This window comes from Tamandua tetradactyla, chromosome 15 (genome assembly GCF_023851605.1).
Source record: "Tamandua tetradactyla isolate mTamTet1 chromosome 15, mTamTet1.pri, whole genome shotgun sequence".
In the NCBI taxonomy this organism is placed as follows: Eukaryota; Metazoa; Chordata; class Mammalia; order Pilosa; family Myrmecophagidae; genus Tamandua; species Tamandua tetradactyla.
This window is the reverse complement of record NC_135341.1, coordinates 11404394-11429528: the sequence shown is the minus strand read 5'-3', so window position 1 is coordinate 11429528 and position 25135 is coordinate 11404394. Positions and strand designations below refer to the sequence as shown.

Sequence of the window (25135 nt, the reverse complement as noted above, 5' to 3'; positions counted from 1 at the left end):
ACTGATATGAACTGGCATTAGTGAATAAACCTGGAATATTTCCTTGGTAACAGAGACCATCAGGAGATAGAAATAGGGTAAGATATTTGGTAATTGGAGCTGAAGGGATACAGATTGTGCAACAGGACTGAATATAAAAACTCAGAAATGGACAGCACAATACTACCTAACGTAATGTAATTATGTTAAAACACTGAATGAAGCTGCATGTGAGAATGATAGAGGGAGGAGGGCTGGGGACATAAATGAAATCAGAGAGAAAGATAGATGGTAAAGATCGAGATGGTATAATCTAGGAATGCCTAAAGTGTATAATAATAGTGAAATGTACAATGTACAAATTTTAAAAATGTTTTTGCATGAGGAAGAACAAAGGAATGTCATTATTGCAGGGTGCTGAAAACAGATGATAATTAATACTTTAAAATGTCACCTTATTAGTGAGACTAAAGCAAAAAATGCTTGCTACAAAATTTATATTTTGACTAGAGCATTTCCTAATATAACTCATGTAGATCGTTTGATTGAACATCATAAAGTACTTGGAATCTCAGGTAGGACATGAGATTTTGTTGGTTTGTCCAGAGTGATGCCCCGATGAATCCCAGAGTGATTTGATCAGTGACTGGAAAATAATTTGCAAGCCCTCTTCGGGGAACGGTTAGAGCGCGGAGAAATTGAACTTTCCCAAGTTGAATTCTTGATATTCTCACAACCAGTGTGGACAACCAAAGCTATAGGCTGAGCCCCCAGTCTTGGGGTTTGTTCATATGAAACTTAACCCCACAAAGGATAGGTCAAGTATACTTAAAATTTAGGCCTCAGAGTCACCCCCAAGAGAGCCTCTTTTGTTGCTCAGATGTGGCCTCTCTCTCCAGCCAACATGACGAGCAGTCTCACCACCCTCGCCCTCTCTGCGTGGGACATGACTCCCAGGGGTGTGGACCTTCCTGGCAATGTGGGACAAAGATCCTGGAATGAGCTGAGACTCAGCATCAAGGGACTAAGAAAAACCCTAGAATGAGCTGAGATTAACATCAAGGGATTGAGAGAACCTTCTCGACCAAAGGGGGAAGAGTGAAATGAGACAAAGTGTCAATGGCTGAGAGATTCCAAACAGAGTCGAGAGGTTATCCTGGAGGTTATTCTTACGCATTAAGTAGATATCACCTTGTTGTTCAAGATGTAGCGTAGAGGCTGGAGGGAACTGTCTGAAAATGCAGAGCTGTGTTCCAATAGCCATGTTTCTTGATGATGATTGAACAATGATATAGCTTTCACAATGAGACTCTGTGAATGTGAAAACCTTGTGTCTGATGCTCCTTTTAGCTACTCTATCAACAGAAGAGTAGAACATATGGAATAAAAATAAATAATAGGGGGAACAAATGTTAAAATAAATTTAGTTTGAAATGCTAGTGGTAAATGAAAGCGAGGGGTAAGGGGTATGGTATGTATAATCTTTTTCCTTCTCTGTTATCGTTTTATTTCTTTTTCTGTTGTCTTTTTATATCTTTTTCTAAATCGATGCAAATGTTCTAAGAAAAGATGAATATGCAACTATGTGATGATATTAAGAATTACTGATTGTATATGTAGAATGGAATGATATCAACGTTTTGTTAACTTTTTTTAATTAATAAAAAAAGTTAAAAAAAATAGGAGGAACAAATGTTAAATTTGAAAATATGTACATTGGATAAATGGAAATACTAGTGGTCAATGAGAAGGAGGAGTTAGGGGTATGGTATGTATGAGTTTTTTCTTTTTCTTTCTTTCTCTGGAGTGTTCTAAAAAATGATTCTGGTGATGAATACACAACTATGTAATGATATTGTGAGGCACTAATTATACATCATGTATGGAATGTTTTGTATGTAAAGAATATATGTGTTTGTACATTGCTATCAATAAAGATTTTTAAAAAATTAAGTGATATATGAGAGATATGCACAAAGTGCTTCAATGATCACAGAAGAAATGAATAAAGGAAGACTTGTGGTAGGAGTGGATATGAGCTGGGTAGTCTTGAGTTAAAGTTGGAGTATACCAGGAAGCAATAAGAGATGCAGGTCTTTAGGCCATTCAGGCAATGAACATAGCAGGCAATATGGTGACATGAAAGAACATGTCAGGGAACACTAAGAAGTTTGACTAGAAGGTGCACGATAAAAAAGTGGCAGAACGGAATGATACGTTAATGTTTTTGTTTGTTCTTAATTTTTTTTAATTAATAATTTTTTTTTTAAAAGTGGCAGAGATGGGGTGGGTATGGTAGGACAGAGTAAACTATGGAGAGACTTGTTTGTTAAGTTAAGGAAACACAGCAATACATCCTTGGGTAATGAGGCAGCAACTAAAAAAGAGATGAGAAATAAGACTGATTTGTTTTTTAGAGATACCTGGAGGCACAGTGAGAAGTCAGAACCTGGCAGACCAGTCACTGCAATGAGTTCAGGTACAGGGCTGGGCTACAGAGGACTGCAATTAAGTCCATACTGAAATAATGAGGATCTAAATTAGCTTCGTAGGGCAGAATTCTTGCCTGCCATGCCGGAGACCCAGGTTCGATTCCCAGAGCCTGCCTACGCAAAAAAAAAAAAAAAAAAAAAAGTCTAAAGTAGTGTAGTAGCAGAAGGAATAAACAAATAGAATTTAGTTATATAACTGAACGCTATGGGTAGGGGTTTTAAATTATCATCTATAGATTGGACAGCTGCGTGTTAATGCCGTTGCGAGAGAAAAAGGCTAAACAGGAACAGCAGGCAATCATGGGAAGTTAGAAAAGATCAGCATTCAAGGGCAATTCTGCTATATGAACTTGGATTGGCGATAGGAACTCCAAGCCTTATTTCTTCATCTGTAAAATGGTGCTATATCCATGATATACATAACCTTGAAAGGATTAAATGAGAAATTAATGAAATGAGCTAAATATAGTGCCACGGCTGCATATTAAATGCCCATCAACTGTCAATTCTTACCAGCATTATTAAGTTGGAAGCAACAGCGCTGATAAAGCCTTTGATGAGCTGTGTCCCCCTGTTCTGCATTACCTAACAAACCAAGTTCCTTCAGAGCCCGTGTTACAATTACAGCACAGCAACAAGCACACTCAATAAACAGTTGTTCAATAATTGCTATGAAGGGAAATGTCCAACATACGCCTGTTCTATTAGAAAGAACCAAGCCTTGCCTTGGGATACAACTCAAGTATTAACTATTTCAGTAATAAAAACTTGTTAAAAAAGATACACTGGAGTCATTCTATCAATGAAATGATATATCAAACAATGATCTACTAACTAACAACAACCCTAGGGCTATAGTACACTATTTGTACTTAATAAACATTCACATCTTCCACACAAGGTGTTTTGATGTGAAACCCTAATCTCAGAGATCCGGAAGAAGAAGATTAACTGAATCTAGTTTTCAAGTCTGCACTGAGTTTCATTTCTTAGAATGAGGAAAACCAGGGATAAGGATTTGTGAACTTATAAATGAAGAATTTAAAAATTAAAAACATTAACTATTAATTTAAATAAGAAAACTGCTCATCCACACTAAACTCAATACTGCCAAAAGCTTTCTTATTAGAAATCCCAAAATACATAAATAAATATCATGAGGGAGGGTGTTTACAAATATATTATTTTCTCTTATGTTTTTAGACCAACCATTTAGCATGAAATTTAATAGTCATCTCATTATTACATTATAAATTTCCAAAACTGATATAGATCACTGTAGTTTAGAACTAGTTTTGTGAATTTCAGGAATTTCACATTTAAATGCAACCCACAATTTTAAATTCCAACCCAGCATACACATTTGTATATATATAAAGTTATGTCTTATGATAACATGGCATTTTTAAAGCTTTAATTCACAAACTAATTGCTGCAACAATTGCGTACACTGAAAATTTTAAGAAAACCAAGGCAATGAACACTCTCCTTCCAAAAGAGAAACCTTTGAAACATGAAACAATCCTTAATGGAGGGACAAAAAAACTAATGCAGGGTGCATGGGTGGTTCCGCGGTAGATGCTCATCTTCCATGCAGCCAGACTATGCATCCCCCTCCCCAAAAAAAGGACAAAAAAAAAAAAACACTGCAGGATTTCATGTTGCTGAGGTTCACCAAGATCAGAAATGATGGTTTTTGCACAAGATTTATAGTTCTCAACCTATAATTCTCTCTCTATAGTGAGTAGACAGGCAAAGAGGCATTGCCAGGCAAAGCATGCTGACCCAAAGGAAAAAAGCCCAAAAAGGCAGAGAAAACCGAGACAGAAAGAACACTCTACCTACATCTTTCATCACTCCTGACCTGAGCATCAAGATTTAACTTCCCTTCCTACAAATACACTTCAATGGTGCAAATTAAAGGTGCTTGCCCCTTATTTACAACTGCTAAAAGATAAAAACAACCCAGTTATTCATCAACCGATGAATGGATAAATAAAATGTGATATATACATACGACAGAATATTAAGCAGCTGTATGAAGAAATGAAGTCATGACACATATGGTTGCATGGATAAACCGTTAGGACATTATGTTGAAGTAAGTCATAAAAAAAAGGCAAATATTGTATGACCTCACTGATATGAACTAAATATAACTAGCAAAATCATGGTGTCAAGATCTAGAACACAGATCACCAGAAACTAGAATGAGGGTAAGGAATGGGGAGCTGATGTGCCAAATATATAGTAAGGTTGATTGTAGATGTTTGGAAATGGATGGAGGTGATGGGAGCACATTTTAGTGAATGTAACTTGGTGCAACAGTGGTCAAAAGGGAAAGTTCAGGGTCATGTATGTTACTAGAAGGAAAGCCAGAGGATGAAAATGTTCTAGAATTGATTGTGGTGATATATGCACAACTCTGAATATACTAGAACACAGTGAATGTACACACTTTAGATGGATTGTACGGTATGTGAATTTTATCTCAATAAAACTGCTTAAAAACAAAAAAACCTCACTGGAAACCAAGGGAAAAAAAAGTATTTGCCACAGTGAGCTGATAATTTACTGTCACATATTTGTCCCACAAAGTCCCTAAAATAAACGGGATATCCTGTGGCTTTCTGAATATTTTCTTAATCAGAGAAACAAATGGAAACAAAGCCAGCAACGCATACAATGAAAGCAGAATCTACATATAAGAATACAGAGACAAAACATTTAATGACTTGTGCTCCACTGACTCTGCCCAGGAAACAAGTGTCTTCTACTGCACCACTGCCTTGGGAGAGTCAATCTTTCAAAAGCTCACTGCCCCTCAGCAGAGGCTGTAGGTTTAGTGGTGGCATGCAATGTTCTTTCAAGGAATTGTCATCTTCTGAATAAGCATCGAGCGTCACTACAAATAACCTGATTTTAAAGGCAGTCAGCACATACAGCATAGTCTCAGCCCTTGTTTATGGGTATATTTAACCAGGACAAAACAAAAAACACGCAACTTTATAAAAAGAAACTCAATTTAAAAAAACGCAACTACATCACCTAATCTGTACAGGCTTATGTTAACTTTTTATACTATAATGTTATTGTCCTCTCATTAAATGGCCTTGGAAGATGTACTCTCCCCTGAGAGAACAAAGGTGGAAGGGAAAGAACCAAAACATTTTAAGAACACAGTTAAAACACATTAGTACATATAGATTTGCCCATTTAATTAAGTCACCTTTCTATTTCTTCTACTCTACTAATTGGGTATGAAATCAAGTTTTCTGAGACTTAGGTTCTACAATTGTGAAAGTCAGAATAACACTCTCTCCGGATTGCTTAGAGTAGTACAATTAGAAGAACGTATATCTTAAGACCTACAATTTAAATGTTCAAGCACCTCAAACATTTGTTTACTCATTCAATCATATTACAAAAGTTAAGCCCCAAACTTCAATTCTGAAAAGTAAAAGTTATTTCATGTATCATTAAGTATTTATTTACTACTAATATTAAGAAATCAGTCATGCCTTTAGAATGATTAATCAATCCAATACACATCTACTGGAGTAACAACATTAATAGTTCTATATTATGTTTGTATATATGCAGAGATACATACATTTATATATATAGAAAAACAGTAGTTTTTTATATATGTGTACATATATATTTTCCCCCAGTACGTTTTCCTTATAAATGAAAAACTAAAGCACAAGTTCAAGTAATGTGCCCAAGGTCACAAAGGTTAGTAAAGTGCAGAAAACGCAAACCTACATCTGACATCAAAGCCTAGCTCTTTTACTCCTCTCCAAATGGTAGCCACTGGCTACATGTGGCTATTGAGCAACTGAAATGTGGTTAGTCTCAACTGAGAATGCTCTAAGTATAAAATGCACAAGACATTTCAAAGATTTAGTGTGGAGAAAAAAAAAGCAAAAGTATCTCACCATAATTTTACAGATTGCGTGTTGACGTAAAAGTATTTTGGATATAATAAGCTTAATAAAATATGTTCTTAAAATAATTTCACCTATTGCGTTTTACTTTCTAACTGTAGCTACTAGAAAATTTTAAATTACATGTGGTTTGCAATATATCTATATTCAACAGCACTGATCTAGACTATCATACAGGGTATCTTACTAAAAAAGCATAAAACCAGTTTAACCATGTTTTGTAGAGAACACAATCACATACTTTCCCATCTTAACTAATAGATATTTTACAACTAAGTTACTGTAACCAACAGAATAGAATCCTATAACAAAAAAATATAATTCCACCTGTTTAATTTTCAATCTTCCAGAATTAAGACATATTTTTAAAAGTTTTCTACTATTAAAATGCTTTATTCCAACTGCAAAAATGATAGATTCACCCAAAAACTCTAAAAATTACAGAAAAGCCCAAAAAAGAATCCATCATCCCACTAGAGTTCATGTTTTGATCAGTCACTCCTTCAAGGAACGTATATTAGGTTGAATTTTAGGTGGGATCATGTAGTTCATCAATTTGTAACTTGCTTTTGTCTGATTACTAGATTCCTTTGTCGTTACAAACTTCTGAAAAGCATTTTTCAAACTTTTTTATTCTGGGATAATTATATATTTGTAGGAAGTTGCAAAGATAGTACAAAGAGGTCCTATGTAATCTTCATTCACTTTCCCTGCTATGGTTAAATCTTGATCACAATACAGTATCAACCAGGAAAGATGACAGATAAAATATATGCATAATTCTATGCTGTTTTATCACACGTGTAAATTCCTATAACCACCACCACGATCAAGATACAAATCTATTTCAGTACCATAAAGATCTCCCTTATGCTATAACTATTCTCCACCTCTATCATTTTGTCATTTCAAGAATGCTAGGTTGTACAGTAAGTGTATATTTAGTTTACATGAAACTGCTAAACCATTTTTCAGAGTGATTGTACCACTTACAGCCCATTTACATTCCTACCAACAATGTATATGCAATCTCAAAACATTTTTAATTCCTTAAAATATTCCAACATGGATTTCCCACAACTTTCAACATTGTCTACTGATCCCAATTTAGGTAATTTTCACTTTTTTAATAATAAAGACACAACTACTACATTTAACACAGACATGTTTATGTGTAGGTCACAAAATTCCTTCAAGTTAAACTGCTGGGTCACAGCGTACAAAATTTTAAAGGTATTTGATACCAACTGTCATTAATGACCTCAATTTAAATCAACTTACACAATCAACAAGGATCTATGAGAATTTCTTGGTCTCATTAATATCATTTGTTTTATTCTGTAAAATTTGATTTGTCAAAAAATGTTTCTTATTTTAAATTTGAGTAATGGGAAGGTTATTCATTTCTTGTTTATTGATAATTTGTAATTTTTGAATTACCTGTCATGTTTCTCAATAACTTTTTACTGGAGTTTTGGCTTACTGATTATAAAAGATGTCTTTGCTCATTAAGATTAGTTTTGTCTCTTACATATGTTGCAAAGAAACAGGAATTTTTTAATACATTATGCCTGAAATCTAATCCAATCATAATGCAAAATAATAGGTGATGTTAGAATATACAGAGATACAAATTGGTTTATATGGTTCCAATTTAGAAATACTCCTATATTCAGTACCATGTTATCATCAAGTAGTTGCGTTTAATGCCAAATCCACACAAAAACATGGTTCCTAGAATGTTAATTGGTTACTTCTCTAAAGTTCACTCTGAAATACCAAGGTATAATTTTTCCATAACAAACATCAAAAATTATCCTCAACTTCATTAGGTCCGGCTGGCTTCTCTTCAGGAGAATTTAATGTCATCTAAATAACAGTTCTCAAACAGTACTCCTGTGCTGGTTTTAATTTGTGGACCCCAGAAAAACCACGTCCTTTAATCCTCATTCAGTATTGCTGGGTGGGAGTTTTTAAATTATCCACAGAGACGTGACCTACCCAATTGTGAGTGGTAACCTTTGATTAGGTGATTTCCATGGAGGTGAAAATCATCAAGGCAGGGTTGCTTACTGGAGCCCTTTAAGAGGGAACCATTTTGGAAAGAATGACAGAGCCCCATGCAGCCAGGGACCTTTGGACATGAAGAAGGAAAATGCCCCTGGGGGAGCTTCATGAAACAAGAAGCTGGGAGAGAAAGCCGCCATGTTCGCCATGTGCTGTTCCAGTTGAGAGAGAAACCCTAAACGTCATCGGTGTTCTTGAACCAAGTTATCTTTTCCTGGATGCCTTAGATTGAACATTTCTATAGCCTTGCTTTATGTGGGACATTTTTACGGCCTTACAACTGTGGATCTGCAACTTATTAAGTTCCCCCTTTTAAAGATGTTCTGTTTCATTCTGGCAGCTAGCAAACCAGAACTCCCCAGATCAGCAACATCAACATCATATGGGCATATGGGAGCTTGTGAGAAGTTCAGATTCTCAGCTCTACCCCAGAACTACTAAATACAAAACTCACAGTCCAGCAATGTATGTTTTAACAAGTCTTCCACATGGCCCTGAGGCATGCTCAAGTTTGAGAATCGTCATTATAAACAAACCGAGTATAAAACCATTAAGTCTGGATTTCCCTGATGTGTAAAAGGACTCTGGCAAAGTTGATTTGGCTTTACAATTAAGTATTCAATGACATAATCTGGTTTTTCCCAAATAGACAACAATCTAGAAAGAAAACTGGATTTTAACTCTTATTTTCTACCACTACAAACCTTAAAACCATGAAGCGTTCACATTTTTTCCCCATCAGAAGTGTCCAAAATGAACCATATAAACCAACAAGCCAGCACATCTTTGAAGTCAAAGCGATGGTTTGTTTCATATCACACACAACCTGATTCCCTGCTCCCCACAAGAACTACCACTTAGATCATTCTGAAAATTCAATGAAATAGCATATTAAAGCATGGCACCTGGAAAAGTACAGTTACTCAAATTTTTGTATTTTGATGCATGAATAAACTGCTAATAAATGAATTTTTAAAAAAACTAATTCTGACTGGCAAGATTATGGGTGAGCTTTATGTTTTTCTTTAAAATAAGTATATAAAACCTTCATAACTAGAAAAATAAAGTGACCAAATAACTAATTGTAAAAGAAAATAAAACTTACAGAATGTCACTATTTTTAGGTTCACTAATCTTCGTTGAAATCTTTCTATCCTCTATCCATACAATAAATGTATAAAAATAATATGCCAGGTGCTAAAGTGATATCATATAAATTAAACACAACTCCCACCTTCCTGGGGCTTATTATAGCTCAAAATTATAACTGAACATATCAGGTGGTTTACTAAACAACAGTAGGTATTTTCTATGTACATAAGTAAATGTCCCCCTTTTCATTGTGAGTGAGGCTTGGCCAATCAGGGCAACAAAGAATGGTATACTTTTTAATGGCTAAAACGGCTTTAAAGATTAATCTCTTGTTTCAGTTTAAGGTGATCGGAGATTTTTTTTTGGGGGGGGGGTACATGGTCCAAAAATCAAACCCAGGTCTCCTGCATGGAAGGTGGGCATTCTAACCACCCCATGCACCGGAGACTTTTATTTCCTGCAAATCTGAATATTTTGTACCACTTAAGGTGGTATTTTAAAACTTAAGTTTTATGAAAGAACAAAGAAAAAGATAAACCTCAAAATCTACTATTTTAGGAAATCTGAGCTGTTCTTAGAAAGCAGTTACCTGGTTTGTTTTTTCCCTTTGATTAACTATCATGCCCTTTATGCGCTATAAGATCCAATACTGATGAAACTGACATCATACAACACTCTTAATTTCCTGTCTCCCAAAGGCTATCAATGTTTCATCTTAAACTACAACACTTATGCCCTTATATTGTAGAGAAGAAACTTTTAAGCAAGTTTTAAGCAATATACTTTTATTTTTGCATATCCCTTCTACTAGTAATTCCTTTCCCCAACCACAGGATAGTTTTAAAGCAGATTTTCTAAACTGGCAGAGGGATGAAAGGCAGTAATATCTAATCCTATTTAAAAATAAACTTTCACCTATTCACCATATGATTTCAACTGTTCATGATTTTTCAGTAACAACAGTTTATTTTCATTGACTACACCAAGAATTCATTTTTGGCAATATAATCTGTGTCAATCACTGAATGTCAAAATTATAGCTAAATAAATTAATAAAGTGAATGAGTCAACTTAAAAATTAATCCAAATTACTGAACAGAACAATAATGTACACCATGTACAAAGTCTGACTACCAAGTTATGCTCAGAGAACTTACACAATAGACAGCATAACTTTTCCAACAATATTCAGGATGTTTTGTAACCATTTTAAAACTGGCTTTAGTGCCAGTTTACAAAGTATACACATCTAGGTTACCTAACACAGCTTATTTTGATTCTTCAAAATTGGTTTTGGACAACATGACTGTCCACTGCTTTATTCACCAGAGTTTTCAATGTGACTTTTAGCTGTTGAAATCACCAAATAAGCAACCAAAAAGAATAAGGATTTGTCACAGTTAATGTCATTCAGGTAAGTGTACCAAAGCCCTGAAGCTCAAAACCATTCCAGGAAGTACTTTAAGTGTATTGCCTATAACCTCCAAGTTCTGTGTTTAAGCTCTAATACTTTAGAAAACAAAACCAGAAAAACAGGAATACTATCTTTAAGGTCACCATATATAAAGACAATTTATTTCCTAATCCAAAAACAATGAACACACAGGACATAAACCCTAGTATGAGAGAATATTTTATTAAAACTCTTAACTGGAATAATTTTAAAGGGGACTCCAACTAAAACTCCAGTCTTCATTTATTCTATATACGTTTAATGAACCCCTACCCAGTACCAGGCACTGTAATAACACAGAAAATAAGAGTCTAAAAACATAGGTCATGTCTTCAAAAACTTGACTACATAACTGAGACAGATCAGAAATCAAATAAAAATAAAGTTTAAGTGTTATGACAGACATATACCTGACTGGTTGGCTGGGGGTAAGCAGTTATCTTAAGGACAAACAGAAGTCAGCCAGGACACAAAAGGAAGGAAAAACATTTCAGATGAAAATCTAAGAGATATGCATCTGTAAAGATATGGAAGTAAGCTAACCCGGAAAACCCCAGGCACTTTGGTATGAAAAAACACACATGGTATGTGTGGTGGGCAGATGGGGTATGTGGCATGCTTCCTTCTGAAACACAAAAGGCAGACACAGGAGGAGACCAAATCAGAGCCCCTGTGATGCTCAGCAATTTGGACATTATTGTGAAAGCAATGAGAACCACGATAAGTAAGCAGGAATGGAACATGAACATTTTAGAAAGCACTCTGACAGATAAATTCAATTTTTCAAACTATGAATTTGAAATGCCTTCAAAGACCCAAATGGAGACGACCAGAAACCAGATGGATTTGATTTGTGTGCATGGATGTAGGTAGTGACAGGTGGGGTTGTCTAATATCTGGGAATCACCAGCCCATGGGAAACATGAAAAGGTATTGTTTGTATCACCTGAAGAGTAAGCACTTATAAGGGGGGGTGGAGGTGGGAGCAAAGGGCTAAAAAAAATCTCTTCTCAAGAATGCAGGTTATGGGCAGTGCAACAATGGCGAAATTCTGGCCTGCCATGCCAGAGACCTGGGCTCGATTCCAGGAACCTGCCCATGCCAAAAAAAAAAGAACACAAGTAACTATAATCAGAAATGAAAAGAGGGACAATACTACCAACCCCACAGAAATAAAAAAGATTATAAGAAAACACTATGAAGAACTGTATGCCAACAAAACAGAGAACTGGGATGAAATGGGTAAATTCCTAGAAACACACAAATTACCTGAACTGACTCAAGAAGAAACAGAAAACCTGAATAGACCAGTAACAAAAGATTGAATCAGTAACCAAAAACCTCTTCAATAAAGAAAAGCCAGAGCCAAATAGCATCCCTGAATTTTACCAAGCATTCAAAGAAAATAAATACCTATCCTGATCAAACTCTTTCAAAAAACTGAAAAGGAAACATTCCTACCTCATTCTATGAGGCTAGCATCACCCTAAATCCAAAGCCAATAACAAGGAAAGAAAATCACAGACCAATATCCCATATAAATACAGATGCAAAAACCCTTGACAAAATACTAGCAAACCAAATCCAATAGTACATTAAAAGGATTATATACCACAACCAGGAATGTAAAGATGATTCAACATATGGACATCAATCAATATAATACATCAATAGAATGAAGGGGGAAAAAAGCACATCATCTCAATTGACACAGAAAAGGCATTTGACAAAACCTATCTTGCCTTCTTGATAAAAATTTTCAGAAAACTAGGAATAGAACGAAAGTTCTGCAACATGATAAAAAGTATATATGAAAAACCCACTGCTAACATCATAGAATGAGACTGAAAACTTTCCTCCAGAGAGCAGGATCATGACAAAGATGTCCACCTTAACCACTATTATTCAGTGTTGTACTTAAATTCTAGTCAGGGCTGTCCAAATGGGAAAGAAAGGAAGAGGTAACATTTTCCCTATTTTCAGGTGATAAGATCCTATACAGAGAAAATCCCAAAGAACCTACAAGAAAGCTACTACAGCAATAAAACAAGTCAGCAAAGCGGCAGGCATACAAATAGGAAAATTTGTATTTTTGTACACAAATACAAAAATCTGGTGAATAATCTGAAAAGGAAATCAAGAAATAATTCTATTTATAACAGCCACAAAAATAATCAAATATCTAGGCATAAACCTAACGAAGAATGTAAAGGACTCGTACAAAGAAATTGCTAAAAGAAATCAAAGACCTAAATCAATGGAAGGGCAGTTCATCTTCATGGACTGGAAGACTAAATATTGTTAAGATATGAATACTACCCAAAGCAATTTAGAGATTAACGCACTTCCAATCAAAATTCCAACAGCCTTCCTCACAGAAATGGAGAAGCCAATCATGAAATTCATACTGAGTTCATACAGAACGGCAAAGGGTCTGAATAGCCAAAACCATTTTGAAGAAGGACAAAGGTGGAGATCAGTGGAACAAAACTAAGAGTTCAGAATACACCCTGACATTTATAGCCAATTGATTTTTGACAAGGGTGCCAAGCCCACTCAATGGTGCTGGAAAAATTATTTTGCCAGATGCAAAAGAATGGATGTGGGGCTCAGATAAGTGTATACCAATGTTCATAGTAGCACTATCACAATTGTCAAAAGACAGAAGAAACCCAAGTGTTCATCAACAGATAAATGAACAAAATGTAGTATATACATACAATGGAATATTATTCAGCCACATACAAAAAAATAAATTCTGATACATACTACAACATGAAGGAATCCTGAAGACATCATGTTAAGTGATGATATAAGCCAGACACAAAAGGAGAAAATATTCTCCATACAGAAAATGATCTCCCCTTTGTAATATAACTAGTATAAGCAAATTCATAAACAGTAAATACATTATAGAGTTCCAGGGGCCAGGATAGGTTGGAGAATGGGGAGTTTACTCTTAATGGATAAGGAGTTTCTGTTTGGGGTGATGGAAAAGTTTTGGAAATGGATGGTGGTGATGGTTACACAGCATTATGAATGTAATTAAAATCACTGTATATTTTAAAGTATTTAAAACAGGAAATGTTACATTGTATGTCATCAAAGTGAACTATTAAAAAAATCCAGGAATTATAAAGGCCCAGTTTTAATTCCATGGACTCAGTGAGACCTTTCCTGATGAACCCCAATAAGATTCTTTAATAACGTTTATTGTTTCTAACATGTACTCATTCATTCCATGCCTACTTGCTTGCACTACTGAATATTTTACATTGCTTGCTATATTTTTGTCTTTTCTTTTCAACAAGTTTGTTAAGCAACTTGAAAGCAGAAACTTTCCATGTATTTAACCAATTCAATGCCTCGAGATAGAAATGACTGATCATCAACACTACTGGTGAGAGAGAAAAATGTACTTTTTCTGTACTCTAGAAAGTTTTACGTATCAGGTTTTATTCCTTTCACAGAGTGATGCATGGAACAGAGCTTACCGCTGGGAGGATAGACCATGTTTCAAGTATGCAAACAATGAAGAGGCTGAAAAGAGGTCATATCTCTAGAATGTTTAAAGGTCTGCAAGCAAAGAGCTGAAATGTACTTAGGATAAAACATTACCGGAAAAATAAAGAATTACAAACAATAATAGATGAATCTCATAAATGTGTAACACTGAATGAAAGAAGTCAGAGAAGCATCCATACATACTTTAGGCTTAAATTTACGATTTATGTACTTCTCTCTATGTATGTTATAGTTCAATAAAGTAAGAGATTCAAAAAAAAGAGAAAAGTCTGGTACTAGTGATAGGGAGCTTAAAAGAAGATGTCTAATGTTATTTTGGTAAATTAGAGCTACTTGGGAGTACAATTTACATTTTTATTAATCTTGGGATTTCTTCAGCACCTACTAAATTTGGCAATAAATTTATGCCAAATTAATAAGTATTACATAAGTGAATTCATTCATAACCTCCCATTCTAACGATGGATAGAATATACTGGCAAGTTAGCGGGACTGGATTTAGTTCATGACATGCAACCAAGATCAGTTTAGTAGCCTGAGCACAAAGGCTCTAGAAGGTTTTGTGCTCACTAAACACTTGTCAAAAACCACAACTATATAGGTAATTTACCTTAAGGCCTTCAAATATACATAAGACCAAGTCAGTACCACTATATCACTAAGTCCAATTTAATAACAAATACAAACTAAGTCATTACTCTGTTTCCAGATAAAAATACTCTTTTAAAGCCAACTATGAGAATTAAAAAAAAGTTTGTTAAGATTTGATTTGGAAGACAGAGATAATTTTTAAAATGTATTTTATGGAGAATTTCTGAAAAAGACAAATGCTACAACTAAACCAACGTGATCTAAGGAGCAAAACCAATGTGGTGGATATTGCCAAGGAGTGTGGGAAAGATACCTGGTTCCCCACCAGTTTAGATACCTCCTCTTCTTTTTGGGAGCTTTCCTGTCTGAAAAACATCCTAGGACAATGACCTTTTGAAGCTTCCAGCAAAGATTAAAACTTTCACATGTAACTAATTATGCTGTTTTCCCCAAAACAAACAAAATAATTCTAAAGTATTTCACGACTATTCAAGAGACTTTTAATTGTTGGGGTATCTGAATGTAAGGGCAAAAAGGTCCAAAATTAACTGCAAAAGAAATAAGGGAATTACTGAACAAAGAAAACATTTTACAAACAAAAAACTGCCTCCTCAGATCTTCAATTCAATATCCTAAGTATCAATCTTTTTTTAAAGCTAGTTATCTCTACACATAATCTTAATACACATATAAAGCAATTTCCTCACTTTCACTTGCCTGTAAAAGCTTTAAAAGAATAAACTTTTCAGAGGGGCTAAATAAACATGACTTCATTTCAACACCGTGATAAATCTGGAGTTGAATACTAGAAAAGTTCTAAATCAGTAGTAATTATCCAAAGCAAAAACTTACTAAATTTTCAATTGAAATTATATAATAGCTGAAAGTCAAAATGGAATACTAGCATTAAAAAAAAAAACTGAACTAAAAACACTAATCAATAAGAGTTGTTGCAATATCTTGGTAATTTTTATTTTACAATAAAAACAATGCATTCATAGAAATAACAAAACCACTATATTTGATCATAAAATATATATGATTCATCCTCAAGTATGGAAAGTCACTCTGCCCAACACCTAAGAAATTCAACTTAAAAGTGAACAATGATTAGATACATTCATGCATTTGTGGGATTTTCTTTTTTTAAAGCTGGTAACCTCTTTCCTGAGACTGGCAAAAGATGCTGGGAATGGTCCTTTGGCTATCAACTAGGAAAAGAATAGTGTTTCTTTCCTACCCTCCCAACATGTTCTACACACATACCCAATTTTATTTTCTACCTTGAAAAACTTAGAGTACACATCAGCATGGCAGAGAGGAAATCTTGGATTATTTATCAGTTGCCAGTGACTCTCCATGCTCTCTAGTGTTAAAGATTTAAAGGTATTTTCATTGTACAAGCATGAGGAACCATTTGAAGTGAGGGAGATGTTCTAAAACTAGATTGTGGTGATGGATGCAAAACTCTGTAAAATAACTAAAAGTCATTAAATCGTACACTTACCACAGGTGAATTTGATGTTACATAAAGTATAAAATAAGCTATAAAAAAAAATAACCAGCAAGGGTGAAGTGGGGGAGTATATCAAAGAACCAAAGAGAACCAATACATAATAATACTTCTAAAATGTAGATCTCTTCTGCCCCCTGAACTCCAAGTAGCCTATTAAGTGTACCCTCCTTCTCTGAGAGGATCTTTAGGATCTTCTGGCCTTCCTTTCTTTCAATCTGCTTTCTGCTGCACCAAAAAGAAAAAAAAGACCTCATTCTGAATCACCTTCATGAGTCCACCTGAAGAATTAAAAACATCTGATACACAAGACACTAATTGTGAAAAGATGGCAGATTATTTTGTAGAAATCAATTCCCCTCATGCAGAAAGAGGGGAAGGGGATCCTTCTGATTGCTTCCCATACGCAGTGTGTTCTGACCTCCCATAGCACTTTTTTTTAACTTAATATTTTATTCTCTAATACAAATTTTGTCTCGAAATGACGCGTTTACAAAAATTATTTTCTCTACAGCAAATGCAATCTTGCCCAGATATGCTCAAAAAATCTTCAGGCATAAAACTGGGTCCCCAACTTTGGAAGTTATCAGGAATTGAGCACACATCCACACTTAAGTGGAACACACCAGTTATGTTTCTGTTTGGCTTAGCCAGATGGTGAGTCTGCAGTCAGCGGCAGGAAAGGGGGAAGGGTGGGGACAGTGGGACACATAACCCCCAATCTAACCAAACCACTTGATAAAATGTAAACTTGTCAATTGCTCACAGGTAAGGAGTAGAAACAGTGATGAATCAGGCAATTGAATACATTCTTGTAACTAGCACAACCATCTCATTTCAAAAGTAAACAGAAATACACAAAGACATCTTGGATTCATGCAACAAATATGGGCATAGAATATGCCCTCTGAAATTTCTCCATCTTAGGTTATACGACATAATTTTATGCCACAGCAACTTTATTTATACCTCTTTTTCAGCACTCATAACTTGGATTACGGTCATGTGAGTTTATGTCCCATCAACCTTTTAACCCACTAATACCTTGAGAGTTATCATTCACATCACTGGCAATTTTATAAATGTACTTGTAATCATGACAATATTTTCCTAATCAAATCAAGGAATATTAATTATATCTTCAAATGGTCAAAAACAGTTCCGCATCCTACTGTACCATCAAATTCAAAGCTTGCTTTCTTCGTTGACAAGGAGATGACAGTGACAATAATGACAAGAAAGATGTACAAATTTCAAAATAACTACTTGCTAGCCAACAACTAAGCCTGTTTGATAATGCAAAACACCAGCTCAGAGTAATAAAATCCAATTTCTGTGCAAGTCAAGACGTCAGAAAACCCCGTTAAAAAAAAAAAAAGCCCTTTGTAAAAAAATTATTTTTGTCCATTAACAGGCATCCAAAAACCACCCTAAAATAAAAACCTAAGTCGTTTCACAAAAACAGTTTCTATTGTCATCAATACCGACATAAAAAATGGCAAGTTCATATCAAAGTATCAGAAAATGACAAGGCCCAAGCAAAAACCATTACAGAAAAATAACAGTTAATACACTGACAAACAAAATGAAAACCTATCCAATTCACCTCTCCACATAAACTCTAGCCACAGCATTTAAGTCAAAATGTTATCTGCATTCCAATTAATTATGATTTTCAGAATTTATCCGAATATCAAAATATTAACACTAAGTACCAAGGTGAAACAAATTTAGGTTTTTTAAGACTATCATGAGAGTGTAGGGATAGCTCACCTGCTATGTAGGAGACCAGGGTTCGATTTCTGGCCCATGTTGCAGAACCCCCAACCCCCACCCAAAAAAAACCCAATAGTGTTTAAGTCTGCAAACAGATCTCTAAAATCTGTATTCAAATCCTACTCAATGACAGACAGGCAAAAATTACACAAAAGCCCTTAAAGATACTTCAACTTTGTAATTTATTTGTTTAGAAACTGAATTATACTGTCATCTCTGGCTCCAAGAAACCTAAAACATCTATATTGTTTTTAAAGTCAAAATCTTCCATGTGCTACCAAGAAGTTGATGAGTCAGATTTTTAACACATGTAGAAATTGAAATGCATTTCATTATGAGATAATTATTCCCAGCAATAAATCAGATACAAACTTTTGGGTTTAGTTTAAGTTTCTCTTCACCAGTGAGGTCCGCAAGTTCTTAGGAGTTTCCTAGTCATTTACTTGATCATCTACGGTAACACTCAAAGTAAAACCACAATAAAGATGTTTGGCCTCTGAGGGAGTAATGTGTAAAAAACATTACTCATAAGTAATATACAATTACTACTCCTTTAAATAACAAATACATTTTTAAACTTTCGTGCCATTTAATGGAATTTCCTATTTTAGATAGCAAAAAAAAAAATCTATTAAGTCACCTGAGTTTTTTTATTTTATCTAATTCTATTCTACAAGAATACAAAAAACTTACATGAATTCACTTTAAAAAACTACTAAAGGGGAGAGATTTTTTGTTTCTTAACCATTTTTTATTCAAAAGTCTCATTACTTGGAGTTGGTGGAATTATAACTGGTCTAAAGTAATCAAACCAATCAATTTCAGAGTTGTAATTTTTTAGGTTGTTCCATTTCCTTTCTAACTCCAGGTATAAATAAAGCAGGAAGACACTAACAGAGCAAACTGATTTAGTCAAAGAGCAATATTTTTCCGAGTTGGGACTGTGAAGTAGTACTACAGTCATATTCGAAGGCTGCCAGCTCAGTAACAAGTACCTGGTGCAATGAGACTCCTGGCCATCAACTTTAAGTCTTAAAGGATCCACCCTAAACTCACTCATCCTATCTTTCTCACTTTCACACACAGACACTTGTCCATCATGACACCCAAATATTTAACTTCAAATTCTATCACCACTGTAAACAAATTCCAGATACCAATTAAGAGAAAAACTGGTCAGAAGACTAGAAAATCAGTCCACGTTTTAGCCAAGTATATCTAAATGTTAAATCTGGAGTAGCCCAACTCAGAGTGACATAAGATGCAGTTTACTACCTTCATCTCAATGAAAAGAAATTCTTCCAACATTCTTTTCTTTATAATAAAGCTCTAACTACAATTTCGATTTAGCTACTCTATATATTCATTTCACCATTTTGCAAAACCATCCTCCATCACCACTGTGCATAAACTAATCAGGAAAAACCATGACAGATCAGCGTTCTAAAAAAATGTACGTTTCTTATCAAACTCCAACATTTATTTTCAAGTGCAAGAAAATAACAGACATTGCAGCCCCAAACCAGAAAAGCACAACCAGCATTACTGTATTAGCGCCACTAAATTTCTCAGAGAAGGGAAAATAACTACGGACATGCAAATTAAAACCATTCTACACATGACATGACAAAAGTAAAAAAGTCTAACTTCATACAATCCATACCACACCAAAGCAATGCTTCCTCTCTTTTTGATCGAAGACCAAAATAAGCAATTAGACAAGTATAAACCCAGGGTCTGTCTGAAATGAGGAAACCCTGAGAAAATTCCCTCCCATAAATCATTTAGTGAACACGCGGCTTTGTACCCAACATTCAATACACACAATCAAAAAAAAAAACAATACTCCCCATCCCCACCTCCAAATGCAGAGGAGGTCGCAATCAACAAGTTGGAAAGAGGGCAGACAGTATGGATCAATACCCTCTGCCCCATCTAAAAAAAAAAGTCATTGAACAAAAGGTAACAGAGCTTCAAGTACCTGGTGGAGGTGCCTTTCCTCACATCGCAGATGCTGCATTTAAAGGCTTCAGCGCTGTTTCTGAAGGTGCAGACGCTACAATCCCAAAAGCCTTCGTCTGCGGCAGGTTTCGCTTGTCTTTTTGGCCTTCGGGGGAGTCGGGGAAAGGGAGGGGAGGGGACCGGAGCAGGAAAAAAGGGGAGAAACGGCAGAACACAGGCACTGGTGAGCCGTCGTAATTTCGCAGGCGCCCAGAACGCCAAACTTCGCTCGGACGACCACCCACCCACCCTTCTGGGGAATGGAAAAGAGACCAGGGGAGGAGACCCGGCGCCCCCACCGGTACCCTGCAGCCCCCGGGCTCGGGCGGGATCCGCTTGCTCACCCGGCGGCGGCAGCGCCCCGGGAAGGGCCGCGGCGGGCGCAGGAAGCTGGCGGACTTGTGGACTTGAGCGTGGGGCTGGGGGGGCCGGGAAGGGAGCCGCGGGCCGGATCTGGAGGGGGCGCGCAGGGGCAGCCCGAGGCCGGCGGCCGGGAGTGGGCCGTCTCCTTCCCTCTCCCCTCCCCTGCTCGCGCCCTCCCTCCCTCCCCACCTGGTTAAATCTCCCTTTGTCTGGGAGGAGTGGCGGCGGCGGCGGCGGCGGAGGGCGGCTGAGGAGGAGCCGCCATGGCTGCGGCGCGCACGGCCGCCGGCCCCGAGCGGGAGCGACACCGCCTCCCGCCGCCACCGCCACCGCCCGCCGCCGCCGCAGCCGTCTTCCCCCGCCCCCGGATCTCCATCTTAGCAGCGCCTCCCCCCGCCCCGGGTGGCTCCGGGGCCTAGTCGTCGCCGGCCCCCGCCCGCCCCCAGCCCTCCCTCCTCTTCCGCCCCCTCAGCTCGGAGCAGGTACCTGGTCGGGCTCTTCTTGTCGCCCATGGTCATGGATGGGCTGTACCCCCGCCCCCCCCAAAGCCGAAACCGGCGCCGCTCGGAGGAGAAACGCCGTCCGGGTAGTCGTCGCGGACCGGCCCCCCTCCCTCCCCCGCGCCCGCCCTCCCTCAGCCGCTGGGGCTCGAGCTCCGGCCGCCACCGCCGCCGCCGCCGCCGCCGCCGCCGCTGCCGCTGCCAGTCTCCGGACGAGACTAGTCCCCGCGAGCGCCGCCTCCGCCGAGTGACTGACGAGGGGCGGGGCCGGGCGCCGCGCGTCACGAGCCGGGCAGCCAATGGGAGGGCCGCGGCCGGAGCCGCGAGGGCGGGGGCGGGGCGCGGGGGAGGGCGGGGAGTGGCGGACGTGGGCAGGGCCGTCGGTGTGCGTGCCCGGGAGTGTGTGCGCGCTGGGGGCGCGCGTGCCTGCCTGTGGCCCCGCGGCCCGGCGCGGCGGAGCGTGCGAGCTCGGCGGGGCGCACGTGGCCGCGCCCGGAGCTGGCAACCGGCTTCGGACCACGCACGGCCGCATCGCTGCTGTCGCTGAGACCCCAGCCCCGAAGCTGCTTCAGAGAAGTAGTTATGCGCAGTTTGCACGCACCGCGTGGGCTTGCTACGGCCGGGCTGTTCGCAACGCCTCGAGGCTTGCAATACCCGGGAGCCGGCAGGGCCTCCCTTGGCCCGGGTTGCTCCGCGCCGCGGTTTCTCTGCCACGCGGAGCATTGTATCAACCTCTCCTAAAGGCCCTGCCTCTAGCTGATAACGCTGTTCGGAACCCCATTCCCAGATCCCTGATTCTGGAGGGAACTAGGCTGGAAGGGTGTGGCACAATTAAAGGACTTAAAAGGCTGGGACCCTGAGTTACTGTGTGCACTCTCACTTTTGCAATTTCAAACAGGGCTTTTCCTAGGGAAATTGCTATTCAAATCCTGGTGACCACCTAACAACAGTCTGACCTTGTGTCTCAGCTCTTTCATCTCTAAAATGGGAGTAATAACCGTATTCCCTACGGAATTGAAATATAATTCATAAAAAGCATTCAGGTCAGTGCCTGACACTTAGAAAGGACCAATTTGTGGTATTGGGTTGGGAACTATAACTGGACCTAGGTTGTGCACGATTTCTTCTGCATTAAAAGATCCTTGAAGATGAGGAATAGATAGTACCCATTACTTTCTGCTCTGCTACAAGATCTCTTGGCAAATTTACTTGAATGTGAGTCAGGACCCTCCCCGGTCAGGCACTGGGGAGCCATGGTAGAGTGAGGACCCAGAGGATGTGGTAAGAGATGTGACTAGGCTGAAACCTTGGGTGGAGAGAGAAACAGGATAGGATAAGGCTAGAAGTTGGGGCTTGGAGAGATAAGACGAAAGTGGGGGCAAAGATAAGACAGTCAGCATTCACTGATAGTCCCTGTTTATATGCAAACAATAATGGGTTTGTTATCAGGATGGTCCTTGGAAGTGAAGCATACCAGGTGGGAGACCAGGGAAGCTCACTGAGACTGAGCACCCAGGAAGCAGGAAGTCCTAGGATCAGTCCAGGGATCAGAAGGGAGAATATAAAAAGAGGAGGAAATGTATCAAAGATAAGCTTGATCAGCACAAATTGTCCTCCCCAGGCAGGCACACCCCAGAGGGGCAGGAGGAGCAGCTTTGTTTAACAAGGGTCAGCCATCCCTCAGGCCTGCTCTTAGGAGGGCAGGGAGAAAAGTGGCAAGGACCCCTGTGAGGCAGAGGTGCTGGGAGAGGGGCAGGCACATAAGATACTGCCCAGTGTGGGAAACCTTGGCCTCTGGTGTCTGCTTGGCGTGCTCCCAGGCCCCTGCCGCTGGTGTAAAGGTTCTAAAAGAAAAGGGGCATTAAGAAATCCCAGCTGGAGGAGTGACATCTGGGGAGGAAAACTGGGTAACCGGGGGTCACAGGGAGTGGGAAGGAGACTGATATCATCATCATCATCTTCATTTACATAGCATAAAATGTATACATTTTCAGTGTACAACTTGGTGAATTTGTTGTATGTATGTCTGTGCTCTTGTAACCACCATCCAGATCAAGATATGCAACATTTTCATCCCCCTAGAGAGTTTACCACCCCCACAGATCATCACTATTCCAGTTTCTGTTGCCAAAGATTAATTTTGCCTGTTCATGAACTTCATATACATGAATCATACAGTATATGCATTTATGTTTACTGACTTCTTTTGTTCAACATCATATTTCTGCTTTTCATTCATGTTGTTGCATATATTGGTAGTTCATTTTTGTTTGTGTAAATGTGTAGAATTTCTTTACAAAGGCAACACAATTTATCCATAGGAAATACCTTTTAAATATGTTCTTTGTCTTGTATTGCCTTTTTAAAAAAGCTTTTAAAAAGTAATTAACAACCACCAAGGAAGTCTCCAGAAAAGAGAACTAATTTCTAGGAACTTAGCCCCATACATCACCATGTGGTTGTTACTTATAGAGGCTTTAATTTCCTTCAGATGTTAGAAGTAAGTATATATTAAAAGTCTCCTCTTAGTTATAGGACCAGACTGGAATTACATCTGGACAGCATGGCTCTGGAGTAGGATGGCTCCGGACAGAACACACTATGATTCTAGAGTGGTGGCTTTCAGTCTGAGCTGTGTTTGGAGCAAGTCTTCCTCCAAGGTGTTGCCTTGACCAGTGCAAGGTGAAAGGGGTAGTAAGAGTGAACAGAGAGCCCTTCCCCTGCTCCAACTATCTGTTCCCTATCTTAAACTTCCATTTCATGTTTCATTTGGAGGAAGGGCTCTACTACTTTAAAAATTACTTGAAATTTGAAACCCACTGTTGTAGATTAAATGCAGGAGAAGAAATATCTGGTGTAAATGATTCCACAGATACATAGGACAGATAAAAAGACCCCATCCTGACTTCCCCCTCATTTGTTCCTCTTCAGCCACAATGTCTCCTTCGCTGTTCCTGGAACAGTCATACTGTCACTTCAGGGCCTTTGCATTTGCTTTTACCCTCTGCTGGAATGCCCCTCCTCCAGATATCCCCATTGTCAGTTGCCTAGCTTCCTTCAGGTAACTTAACTCACAAGTCATGTTCTCACGGAGGTTTTCCCTGGTCACCCAATCTAAAAAGGTCATATACCAGCATACACAACCTGATGCCCCTCTTTCCTATTTTATTTGTTTTCTCTGTAGTATCAACATCTAACATACCATCTGTTTTACTTATCTTTTTTTTTTTCTTGTCTTTTTTAGTGGATCTTTGTTTCCCAGTAAAATATAACCTCTTCAAAGGCAGGGACTTTTTTCTATTACCACCACCAGCAGCACTATTGCAATATGCCCAGTGCCTAGAAGAGTACTTGGTATACATGAGTTAAAGAGATGTTTTCATTTATCACTAATTTATCGAGCAGCAAATATGTGCCGGGTCCCTCTTAAGGAATGGGAGAATCAGATAAACGAGACTTGATCCCAAATCGTATAGAGTTTACATTCTACTTGGGAGCCAGATATTATACAAGCAATTAATTGCAATTGTAACAATTGCTACAAAGACAAAATAGAGGGTGCAAGTTGAGGGAGGGGTGAAGGGTAGAAGGGAGTCCATGCAGTTGGGCAGGGAGGCCTTGCCTGAAAGTCAAAGTTGCCTAGGAGGTAAGCAGACAAACACTTTGGGAGTATGGAGCCAGTGATGGCAGGCAGCTTGGCTAGAGAGCCAGCTGCATTCCCTATGGCAGGATTGTCTGAGTTGTGAACGGGGTCTTTATCCTGAGTGCCATGGAAGCCATTGATGGGTTTACCAAGAGTAGTTGTCTACCCAGGACTAACTATGGATTGCCTT

The 25135-nt window shown here is 38.4% G+C and overlaps 1 protein-coding gene across 1 annotated transcript in view; it reads right to left on the bottom strand.

Moving 5' to 3' along the window:
- Positions 1 to 21416, bottom strand: part of RYBP (RING1 and YY1 binding protein) — a 105673-nt gene extending 84257 nt beyond the window's left edge. Inside the window, exons 1-2 of the mRNA XM_077128695.1 lie at positions 21289 to 21416; positions 20420 to 20545 (exon numbers count right to left, since the gene is read on the bottom strand). Of these exons, the coding sequence (XP_076984810.1) occupies positions 20420 to 20545; positions 21289 to 21320 (158 nt within the window). The 5' untranslated portion in view covers positions 21321 to 21416. The remainder of the gene's footprint in view (positions 1 to 20419; positions 20546 to 21288) is intronic.
- Between the last annotated feature and the right edge of the window lie 3719 nt (positions 21417 to 25135).